This window comes from Hylaeus anthracinus, unplaced genomic scaffold, assembly GCF_026225885.1.
Source record: "Hylaeus anthracinus isolate JK02 unplaced genomic scaffold, UHH_iyHylAnth1.0_haploid 11982, whole genome shotgun sequence".
Taxonomy (NCBI): domain Eukaryota; kingdom Metazoa; phylum Arthropoda; class Insecta; order Hymenoptera; family Colletidae; genus Hylaeus; species Hylaeus anthracinus.
The window spans coordinates 11,823,063-11,835,980 of record NW_026534330.1 but is presented as its reverse complement, the minus strand read 5'-3'; the positions used below and the strand labels follow the sequence as shown (position 1 = coordinate 11,835,980).

The following is a 12,918-nucleotide window of genomic DNA, read 5'->3' as shown; positions in this document are numbered from 1 at the left end:
CACGACTCGTTTATCCATGCTCGAAAGCCTCGAAAATTTGAAGTTTCGCCAAAGGCACAGCTAATATCCCGGTCTTCGACCGCTGAGGGTTAACGTTCTTTAAATTCGTACGCACGAGCTTGGCCCGAGGCATAAAAAGGGCACAGAGCCCACGAAGAAACCAAAAGGATCTCCGACCATCAATTAAGCTCGGTGGTGATTCTTTAAGCAGACGAAAGCGCGTGTCAGTGAGAAATCTTCATCTCACTGAGAGGAGCACGGCCATTAATCAGATTTTTTCATTTCGGAGAGGCTGTTATTCAATTTGTTCAACGAAACGAGGACAATCTATATTGATTAGACGATTAATTACAGGAGGAGTACTTCAGAAGAAGAAGCGAAAGCATTTGGCTCCTCCGAGGGCAAAAACGGACGCTATAATAAATGGAAATATTTAATAAGAAGCTCCCTGACGCTTCAAACTCATTACGGACCCTCTTCGTAACTGAAATTACTCATTATCAATTAATGAACTTATAAGGTGGTTCGTTTATCTAGACGTCTCGCAATATTTCTTCCTGTTCTCCATACAGGAAGGAGGGAGGAAAAATTTCATTTAATAAAAATTTATTAGATTTTTCACGAAAATTGTTCTTTACAGAGAAAAGTAATTCAAGAAATAGTTGAATTGTCCACGACATTTTTCTTTTCGATTAGCTCCATGAATTAATTATCATTATTATTAGATATTATCGATCCTCAGCGAAGATCTGAACGTCGAGAGGGTCCAAGGTAAGAATAAAGACACGCCGACGACGATGTCTTCTTAACGATTATTTCGACTGAACAAGCATTTACACGAGTCGAGCGAACAAAAAGAATTTGGAGCGATTGGGATAAAGGGGGATCGCTGGTGCGCATTATCGGTCTCTTTTTTATCTGGTCGTGAAAATGTCGTGGAACATTAACGAACTGATATATCAATACTTCTCGCGAGCTACCGGCTCCGTCCAAGCCTCGATTAATCGGGCTCGATTTGTACAGGGTGGACCGGTGAGTTCGCGACCACCTATGCACGTTGAAAGAGAAATCACCATAAACAAGAAAGAGGGGTCCCAGCTGTAAGGCAATTAAATGTTAGCGAGGAAACGATCAGCGCGCCTAAGATAGGCGGCCTGACAAAATAATTAATACGACACTGCCGACAATGCAATACCTCAATAACGGAATGTTAATCGAGCTTGCGAAAACCGGTCGCGAGCCAAACTCGGGACACGAGCCCAGCATCTGGGATTTACAGTCATCGACAAAAAGGGAGTTGGTTTTGTTCCTGTTAGGGGAGACACGAGGGAATTCTCTTTGTATTTGTGTAGTTGTTGCCCAAATTGTTTCCTTAATACAGATTGTTTTAATGGGATAAACGACGATACAACGAATTAATTTCTACGCTTGATACTATATAACACCCCTAAATTCTTTATATACCGATTCCTTCGCAGCCCTACTCCATATGTTTGTGATTTCACTATATTTCCTACCCCAGTAAATTCTTGATACTATTTTCTTCGCCATCCTAAACGTGGTCGCTAGTGTAGTTTGAAATAAAATTGAGCACAATCAATTTATCACTGAATAAACATGAAAATTAAACACTTCTGCTAGAGGTTTCTACCATCTTTGAAGCAATCCAGTAGAAAATAAAGAAAACCTAATTTTATTAAAGCTTTCTACTATTTTCTTCCTCAGCTCTCAGCCCTCAGCCTATCCTGAGCCCCGGTGCAATATAAAATAAAATCAAATTCCAATCGATTCATCCCTGAATACACTTGAAAATTGAACATTTCTGTCCCCTATCGTCTCTTAACCCACCCAAGAAAACTAAAACGAACGACCCTAACTTTTTGTCGCTGGCTGTATTATTCGCTTTTCTTACGTAGAGCCCCGAATGAACTTTCGCCGTGCGACACGGTGGCGGCTGAAGGAATGGTCATGAATAAAACGATACGTATCGAGTCAACCGAGCATTTGTAGTACTACACGCTGCACCCTGGTGCACGTGTGCATCCGTGTCCTAATGTGTATGGGCCGAGCACATGCATTATTAATACGTTTTCGGCGCGGGACCTCACTCGTCCAAAACCCGTCCTCGACTACGCTTGAGGCTGGTTGGAGACGTTTACAGCCACGATGAAAGCTTTGACGTGACTCGACGAGTCTATTTTCTTCGAAACTATGTACCTTTCGGAGTAGTTGCTGCTTTTCTTGTGGCTTGGTAATGTAGAACGCGTAGTCGATAAGACAGGGGTGGTCAATTGGTAACGTAGAGCACTCTATTGGTAATTCCTTCGTTTAAATCATTGTTTAACTCGTGGTTTGGTAACCTAGACCGCATAATCGATAAGACGAGATGACCTTATTCGTAAGGTAAGATTTGCCTCTCTTGGCAAATCTTGTGCCTAAATGACTATTTTACTCGTGGCTTTGTAATGTAGAACACGTAATCGATAAGCTAGATCGCCCTACTGGTAACGTAAAGCGCTCTACAGGTAAATCCTTCACTTAAACAGGGTTCTACATTACCAAATCTTACCGGCAGAGTACTCTACCTTCTCAACAGGGTTTCTACTACTTTTTTTCCCTCGAATATGTTTGTTAGGAAACTAATAGACTCCAACTTGCATTGTAGACACACTACATTCGATTGTGTGAATAAAAACGGGCGTATTTAGTATGCTATTCTTGATATTAATTTAAAGTAACCTTGATATGCAATGGAACTCACCAATAACGCCACAGTTTCGGGTTTTAGGCTGATCATCGACGTCGTACAAGTGGTTGGAGCCGGTAGTCGATGTTCGCAACCTCTGAATGGCATGCTGCAGCGAGAATTGTAGAGAATCGTTGTCGTTTTCTGACCAAGGCTCCGCTGGCTTAATTATGTAGCTTCCTGTCGACGTTCTCACGTGGCCCGTCTGGAAAAAAAAGTATGCCAAAAATTTGGTGAGTCACTCGACCATGATTGACCTTTATCTCCTCAACGAGACACGCTATGGGCCAACTTCCCGACCACGGGCTACCGAACCGTGAAATTTCGTCCAATTGTCTTTGTAATTTCTTGCTAACTGCTTTGTAAAGCACGCTGTAAACGTGCACGGTGAAAGTGATTAACTGGCGTTTTTATGGGGCCATTAGCCACTTCTTCAGGTCGTCAACATTCATCCTGAGAGGAGTGGATATTTATAAACTTGAAACAGTAGGTATAATATTAGAATATTAATATTAGATCGAGCAAATTTATTTAATTTGAATAGAAAGGTTATTCGTTGGCGAATTCAGTATTAAATGGCGATAGAAAGGCGTGGAAAGCGAAACGTTTCGCGGATTAGTTACCGCATTCGTTACGATTTATTTATACATGCAGTGCTGCCCTGACATAACTTCCTCGATTTGAATGTGAAACACACCAGCTACATGGGACGCCCCCGCTAAATATATACCACCCACGTAAATTCCGTCTGAGGGCAAAGCCGCGGAACAGACGAACTCGTGTAAATCAGGTGAAAATAATCAATTGAAACCGATCTCTTTGAACGTGTACAGTACCCTTCATAATTATCCAAAGAACAGATCCATTGTCACTTTCTATTAGCAAATTAATTTTATTACTTTTATTTAAACTTGCGTTTTATTTAATTCCTCAATTCTTGTATTCAACTTCATCGTCAAAGAAAAAAATATACCTTCTGTTCCACACAGAAGAATAATGCAAAATCAATTAGAGTTCAGATCCTTTTATATTATTGTCAAAATAGTAACCCAATGAAATTTACGTTTCATCATATACACAGGAAAGCTTCAAGATCAGATTTATACAATAACACACACCAAGATTTTGATTTCTTTCCAATGCTCATGTTTATAGAAACCTGTTTTATTGTCTACCTATCGCCGACCCCATTCCTGAACCGTTCAACGCACACCACTAACTTTACAACCACTCTATACATTAATATGTTTCTAAGGCTGGCACAAGTATGAAATCGAAAGGGAAATATCAATGTAATCAGTAACAGTTCAATTCCAATTTTCCGTACCTCCCTTCTTGCAGGCAATATGGCGCCTACTCGGAAACAGGACTAATTAAAAAGCATATAATTAGCCCCATCGAGAGAGCAATCGTTCAAGAGAAAAGGGACGTGCCAGGATAACTGTTTCGCCGAGACTCGAAGAAAAAGTCGACCTAATTAATTGTTCCCTCTGATTACAGGAATCTCGGTTTGAAGAGAGCAACCAAACGGGGCAGCAAGTAATGACACGCTGCGAACAACCAGCCTAAGGGTAAGCAACGGTTACTTATCGATTATCAACGCCTCCTTAACATATTTCTGCCTGCAATTTCAAAGTTTTCACCCTAGTTTTACGTATGCAGATTGCTGCTGCGATCAAAGATAGGCAAATCAAGCTTCCTCGAGGTAGGACGGGATTGGTACAGACAACTTCGATGTGGATCAACGCTGAACTTGAATTCGATCATATTTTTCAATAACTGTGTGGTAATAGGATCGGTAGAAAATTAATTTAAAAGTGTACGAAGTTATATAGCATAACTGTGACACCTAATGTATCAACCTTGCATTTGTTCATTGTTTACATTCGTTTAATTCTTGCTTTAAATTGCTCTGCATTTGCGTTTGTTTAAATTCTTCTGTGAGTAATGATACTAAATATATTTTAAGCAATTTGACAACTTCATGGTGCTGGCTGGAATGTTATAATAGTTTTATGATAATATCAAATTCAATTTTAAGTTGATTATACTCAGTAAAGGGGTTGAAAATAAAATAAGTTAAAGTGCCTGCCATCTTCTCGTGCTTTGGTTGAGGATACTACCGATGAACTTTATTCGAGATAATGTGATTATTAGTAGCGTTGACATTAAATACAATTTGTGTTTGTTAAACTGACTAAAGGGGTTGAAAATAAAATAAGTTGAAAGACTAGTGCATGCCAACTTCTCTTCTTGGCCTCTGTCATCCGTTCTCCGATAAAAAAGAGGCGGCAGGACAAAGGGGATCCCAACGAGAAAGCGAAGGAGTATGCTTCTGATGTAAGTTGCCACCGCGAGGACCGAAGACAACGGCTGTGCTTTCAACTGTCATTGCCGTCAGTGGATTACGACAGCCGTAAACGAGCACCCTGTATAAACCACCCGAGGAAAAAGAAGTTCACCTTTCGAATGTCGTTTCATTCAGTCCGCGGCGAAGGGACCAACGGGAACCCGCGAGCGACGAAATGAAGGAGGGGGTGAAATTTATTGCACGAGTGGAAGTCCGTCTGATCGTCGATCCTCGTTTCCTTTCGCGATTGTCACGGCAATGTTTCATACCTTTTGCTCACGACGCCTTTGCGCGCATGCACCAGCGTGTTTACCGTGGGAGAAAAAATATTGCTCGAGTAAATATGGCCCGTGTTCCTCGCTGGTTTATTCGGGGAGGAAAACGGAGATAATGTGGGGCCTCAAGAATTTATACTGGGACCGAAAAGGCTATTGAATATATTTTCACTGGTGCTTTCGCTGCTTGCAGGATTGTTGATGATCGATACTCGAAGATACATGGCGAGTCTTTGGTATTCTTGGCTCGTGCAGTGCTGGTAGCCATTTTTTTTTCTTGGGATAGTATTCTGTACATATTTCATTTTCTTTTTTTTCTACTCTGCTAACGTATGGAAATTATATTTTATTTGTCCTATATTGTTCATATGCAAGTATTGTAGCTTGTGAGTAAAATGTTTCCTTTCTACCTCGAGTTTCCATTGAATCTAGTGTTGCTGTTTGAATTTGTTTAGGATACTTAAGCGAAATCATCTGGACTAAAAATGGATTCGATGTATAGACAAAATAAAGTTTTAATAGTGATTTCAGGTCGAAGAAATTTCATCCGCCAGTAGACTGGCAATATTTACGCGATCCGTTCGTAAACAGTGAATTTACTGGGGCTGCGAAATTAGAGAGAAATTTAACTGCTTTAAATTTTTTTTTGCACAACAAATATCCTATAAAATATTCTTCAACAAAAGTTTCTATAAAGCACGACCAAAGTATGTGTACTCAAAATATCTTGGAATCCACATACGAGCCTGAGGTAGAAAGAATTCCATAAATAATTGAAACAATTCCGCGAATAATTCAATCGATCCATAAAGAATCGAAGCAGCTCCATAAAAATACGTCGGATGGACCGTTTCAAGAAATCTCCTTAAAAAAAAAAATTAGAACCAGTCTTTTGTTGAAATGCCTCGACGTCCATGATTAAATTCAGCGAGGCCCATAATCGCTCAGCTCGAACGCGACGAATTCCATTTAGAAAAAATCTGGGTTAAGAACGTTTAATTCCTCGCGAATTAATTAATTTGTGAGGCAATGTTTCTCAAGCGACATGGTCGACGCCATAAGTGTTAACAAATGGCGTCCAAGTAAGGCGGCTCAGCCCCAGGACGCTGTTTGTTTGTCCTTTGCGAATCGGTCATAAAATAAATAAGATTTCTACCGAATCGCGAAGTCACACCGCGTATAACCAGAATCGGCTATGACGAGATTTCAAGCTCGCTTCCGATTTATTGACTCACCGATCAAACACTCCGAAGAAGCCTCTCCGCGGGATTTGTTTGCACGGCCGAAAGTCTGGGGGCTTAAACGCTTCCGTGCGTCTGTGGAAACAGGCGTTAACTCGCGCACGCTTGGACGAAAGTGTGTCGAATGGATTAGCCGTGACGTGTAAAAGTTTGTTGCCCTCGATGGTGCTTGAGGGAAGGTTCATCTTCTTGCGGGTGGTGGTGCTTTTTGGTCTATCCATTTCGTGATCTATTTTACGTATTTTCATATATTTTTATGTACATCATGAATATTTATACATTTTACATGTATTTCTATTTATTTTCTTGTATTATATCCTATTTTACATAATATGTATTTTTAATAATTTCTATGTACCTTACGAACTTTTATGTTCGAATTTATTTATGTTCTTTTTGAATAGCACCTTGAACCATAAACTTCTTCTTCCATTATAGATCAGTAGGAACCATTTTACGACAATGCAGAATAAATTTCAAAGGTACAAGAATATTTCGAGCTACTTGAGGCAGATCGTTATGGCGTTGAACTCTTTGCTATGCGTATTATATATTCCTGACAGCATACATTTACCGTTTTATGGCATCAGTGTGTCTGTGGATTACATCCTATGGCATTGGACGAATAATAAATAGAATATGGACATTAAAAACTGAAATACCACTGTCTATAGTTTATTGGTCGATGTTACCAACGAGCAGGATTATTTTTATTCGAATGCAATGATTGTAATTTGATGGAATATGTAGCTTTTCACAAGTTTGCAACATTATAGAAAATATGAGATTATATATGTGTGACAATACAGTGCCAGCTTGGGACTGAGAGACTCGTAGATATTGGTAGATTGATCTCAAACGGTGTGGCTTTAGTATCTCTTGTAAGTTCAAGGTTGGCAGTTCTAGAAAGTAGTGGAGGTCACCACGCGTCTCTTAGACAGGGAACTTACACATCTCTTATTGCCAGAGAGGATTTCCTATTTACAGAATTATTCTTTCGTTGTACTCGTTACACATACCTTCCCATTTTATTCTTTCCAAATTTCAATGGTGCTTCGATAACAATTTAAAAAGAATAAAATAGAAAAATCGACTGTTTTCCAACAGAATCCACAGAATTGTATCTATCACTACTGGAAACGTCGAAATGATTCGATATCATCGTTGCCTCCTCGTTTTTAATATTAGAAACGACTCCAGCCACTGCACCACCTAAATTACTCCGTCGGGGACTTGTAACAGAGCAAGATGGAGGGGAAGGGAGAATTGAATGGCCATCGGTGGTATCGTACGCCCGGTGCATTTGCGATTTGCATTCCTGCAGGCGTGCACCTCCTCGTCCGTGGCTATCCGATGGCACAAAGACTGACTTCAGGGTTACTGAGAACTCTTGGCAAGAACGCTGTTTTTCTCTCCCTCTCCCTCCCTCGTTCGTTCCTCTTCCCACTCACTCTCTTTTTGCCTTTTCGACCGGCGAACGCTGGCAACGACCTCGAAATACACCGCTGGAACAACTCATCGACCTTTCGACGAGTACAGCTGATCCATCAGCCGTTTTTCCTTTCGATGACCGATTATTTTCGAACCTCTCCCTCCCGAGGAAATTGATTTCTTCCACGGGGACTTTTTATTCAGTTTTTAGCGCCATCTTCTGCTTTATCTATATTTTTTGAGGAAGGTATTAGGTACAGGGTAGTAAAATAGTTTTGGAAAGAAAAATGAGAGAGTGTTATTGCGGTAAAATGTGTAACTTTTTAAACCTGGTCTCAGTAATTACCCTGACTGTAATTACGGTACGTATCAGAGGATGCTGCGCCAATTTTCTCGCGACAGGATTGTATTTATGACAAGATGGATTGGTTTTAGACTTGTATTTGTTGTCGAGTAGTTAAATACCTACACAATCAAAAATTGAATATACTGATTGGAATTGGAATTAATTTCGCACGTAATCGTTTAGTGCGATTTCTTGAAGTCTAAACGGGAATAAATAGAAAGTGTCGCAGAATCGCCACCCTCGGGACAGCGGGATCCACTTTCATCATTTTAAAATACAGTTTCACTCTCTCCACTTGAATTACAGTATGACTTTCGCCACCCTCGACACCCATTCCCAACGATCGCGTCTCCGACGACCAGGAACCGCGCTACGTCACATCTCGTTCTGCTCAGCCGAATAAGTGAAATTTGATCTCCGCCCGATTGAGAAAATTTCAGTTGACATTTATTCGGTTGCCACGAAGCCCTGCATAATAATTGTAACTGTAGAATCAACTTTCTCCTGGAAAGCGTCGCGTAATCTATTTTTTCGATCGAAATTTATCGTCGGAATTCGCGATTCGCAGTCGTTGAATCCATTCGAAAGTGTCTCTAAAATATCGTTTATGCTGCATGGTAATTGAAAAATGTACATTGTAGTTGAAAACGACAGTATATTTCTGAGGGGAAGAATTATTTTTTGAATCTTTCATTTCCCCAAGAATTTTCTCTTTGTTAGAAATTAAACGTGGAATCCATTTCACCTGTGCAATTAAATCCCAAGTCATTAGAATACTAGTATTTCTTCATTTTACTAAAAGAATTTCAATATTCTAATAAAGATGTATTGAAAAATCGAGAGGGAATTAATACACAGAGCTACAGACAAGGACGCATGCCTAAGTATACCTATTAATATCACCCTATTAATAAACTAACCTTGAAGACACCATAAAAGAAAGTAATCCAGTAACAAGAAATGAAAAAGAAAAATAACAAGGAACGTTAGTAATATTCCAGAATTCGACCATCTCATGCTAAAACGCGCTAGAAAGCAGGTACAGCCCTTGTTCGTCGCATCTGTTTTGGAACACGATTTTATGCGATATGTTTTATGCGTTCGATGGGTAACGAGGATACAATGGCGGCTTCTGGGTGGGCTACCGGCCTTAAAGTTTCCAATGCGAGCCAGAGCAGGTCTCTACATCCTGTGCACACGCAGGATACTTCAAAAGGAATTGATACCAACGTGTGCGGCGTTCTGGAGCCCCTTTGCGTTAAATATACATAAATATACAAAATAATTGTCGCCAGGATCCGGTAATGGCACCATTGCAAATTCAATGCTTCGAATTTATCTAAAATATTAATTCTTGAATTTTCTGTACTGATTTACTTTAGTTAAAAGAATATTTAAACTCTTGAGATAAAAATACGCTGTCTTACTTTAATATGGTACATTTTTCAATTCTAGAAGGTATTGTGATCGTAAATAATATTTTTCAAGAGGTGAAGTATGAAACAAAGTTCAACAGAAGAGATGCAGCGTTTGGGAACCCTGCCAACCATGCGTTGAAGTCACCAGAGCTCCCAATCCCAAAAGCCTTCCTCTACTACAATCAAGACATCATTAATTACTCAACAGTATAATTTCCTTCTCCCTTTCTTCATCGAGTTTCGTTAAAAACGACCTCACACCTGATGCCTCGCTTTATCCCCTAATTACGCTATTTTACACGAGGAACCCAAGATCGCCTGTTTGCATAATCGGTGATCACTCAGGCTGCGGATCCAAAAGTGGCTGTGTTAATCAGCCAACGACGTGCAAACGTTGTGTAAGCGCATAATTGATTAATGACGACTAAACGAAGCGGTTCGTGCCCACGAGTGACCTAATTGTCAGCGGCTACGACTTTCTTCCAGCTGCTAACGATCTACCGGCGTTCCTGTATCGATAGAGACCGAGGTATTCGCAATTAAACACGTTCAAACGCTCCGGCACGTTCATTTGTAAATTAATTTGTTTTCGGTACTCTCGAATGAAGCATAGAGATCATAGAAACAATTAATCATACAGAGTAGGAACACTTACAGATGATAATAGCACTTGTCTTAACAGCTCTATCAGGAGATACAGGCACTGATCGTGTTATTCAAGAGGGAGATGGTGTTATTACAGAGAAAAAGAAGGTTCTTCGAGATTTGGTGAGATATTTCAAAAGTGCTAATATCTGAGGATATTTAGTAACTATCATGGCCTACTTAAGATAGCTTTAGTGACTCAATCAGGAGTTTGAAGAATATCTGCTCTACCCTTTCTTAAACAACGAAAACGCACGTAACGAAAGTTATTATAAATGAAATTTCCCAACTTTCTTGTTCCATAAGAATTTTGTATAGAGTCCATAATAACCGAGATATCGATCCTTCGATGCAGTAACAAAGTCCTAAACTATCTATGCTCTCAGAAATATAAAAGGGAAATCTGCTCCTGATATATAGCGCACCTAAACGGTGATCTGTCGGTAGAATTCAATTTCTTTTGTACCTCCACTTCGTTGACCCGTTCATCAGCCCACGCAAACACTTGTCAGTGGATAGGAAACGATCAAGTGGCGGTGAAGGACTCTCGAATGAAGAGGCACAGAGGAAGAGATCCACGAACGACGGGGAGCCCAATCAAAGCAGCCGAAACATCATCGTGGACCTTTGGAGAGAAATTCCCCGATTAATTTCGCCTATTACATTGCACATTTCTGCCAAGGACGTCAGGTTCGTAGGAAACTGGTCGCGCCGGGTCGAGCCGCGGATTCGCGTTCCTGGCGTCGTGCCAAAACGGACGGCAGCGGATTTTTTTGTCGGAAGCTCGCTCGAGCGATGAAAAGGAGCCGCGGGACAAAGCGAAGAAAGCTCTACCTTTGGACCCTCTTCGAGAGATGATGCGAGGATCTCGCCTATTTATTTACGGCTCGGTAGCCAAGTGGAAATTAAGGATTATAAATATTTCTTTGAGAGAAGAACTGGACGGAAAGTGTCGTAGAAAGTTGTTTTTAAGGGAGATTTTAATAAATGATTTGCGGGAGGCGAGGGGGCGGTAGAATACGGATGGTATGTGTTAAAATTGTAATTCTTCAGGTTGGATAAGTCGATTGATTCATTCGTTACTACAAAAATAAAATATATACATACATGTCGAATTGAATAACCTCCTCTTTTTCGAAATCGGTTAAAAAATAATAGGATGCACGTGTTTCCAACCACAGCATGGCCTTCTTCAAGTGTCCAATATAACTCAATTCAAGAGTATAATATAACTAAAACTAGAACAATTAAAAGACCAGAAAACAAAAATAAAATAATTCTGTACATGTATTATGTATCGTTTATTTTATTTTTATTTCATTAATGTACATTTGATTGTACTAAACTGTAAAGACCATGAAATGGTTCAACAAAATGCTCATCTGTCTTCGATGAAGTCAATGAATTTTAATTCATGTTCTTGTTAATCCCAGAAACTGTAAATTTTAAGAGCTTCGAAAAGCCTAAATTATAAAACGCGTTACTTCTTAAATTTGATAAACAGTCATTAAGATTTCTTCCTCCATAAGAAGAAGAATCACCGAGAAGTTATTTATCACCCAAGAGCTAATAATTATAACGTGGCAAATTTGTTTTAATAACTCCATAGTTGAAGACAGCACTTCGTCATTTTTGATTGCGAATCGTATAATGCAGAGAAAGATTAAACAAGGAAACGATGGCGTTAACCTGTCAACGCTATCTAGCGTAACGAGCGCCATTGCTAAAGCGTTTCTCTTCCGGTGTTAGGAACGCACGAAAATTCTTGTTGCTTTTGAGCTGGTACTTTAACGATCCGATAAGTAAATAAACCTGGGCCCCCTGTAACTATCAATCAACCGGTTCGATTATGTAGCAACAACGTTTTCACTTTCTATTTGCAAGAAGGCGAATAAATATTCGAACGAGGAATTGACGAACGGGGTGAAAGAAACTCTAATGAGTCGCGACGCGAAAAAGCCTTGAATTCAGGGGACTGACGTTTTCAATGGACGAGCCCTTCACTCTTTGTTGAATAGAGACATGCAATTCCCGATAGAAATTGTGATATCGAATGGTGGAATCTAGCCGATCGATTGAAGTTTAATTACATGATGTGAAAATTGCCGCAGCTCAACGTATCATTAATCGAAAGGTTCTTTTTACCTTTTCAACGTTGCGTGAATGTCCAAGTTTCTTCTGAATTTATTTGCATTTATTTTTTATTGATTTTGCAATTGTATAATCATACTTTGATTCTCTCAGCTTTATTTCTACCTGCATATATTCTATATCCTTTTCATTAAGAAAATAACTAGTGTTAAATTTCCAAAAATTTGTGTATTAAATCAAATGCCTCAGTTCCATAATAAATAAATGAATAAACGGTTGAATAATTCGTCAAGTCACAACGTAAAACACTTTCTAACAACCAACATCCCTATTAAAGCGCACTGATACGTAACGAAGAGCATGGCGCGCATGAAT

The 12,918-nt window shown here is 39.7% G+C and overlaps 1 protein-coding gene across 4 annotated transcripts in view; it reads right to left on the bottom strand.

Moving 5' to 3' along the window:
- The window catches only part of LOC128886091 (A disintegrin and metalloproteinase with thrombospondin motifs 9-like), a 127,887-nt gene that overhangs the window by 43,546 nt on the left and 71,423 nt on the right, over positions 1-12,918 (bottom strand). For all 4 annotated transcript variants that reach the window (XM_054140656.1, XM_054140655.1, XM_054140654.1 and 1 more), the window contains exon 7: positions 2,762-2,951. In XM_054140656.1, the coding sequence (XP_053996631.1) occupies positions 2,762-2,951 (190 nt within the window). The remainder of the gene's footprint in view (positions 1-2,761; positions 2,952-12,918) is intronic.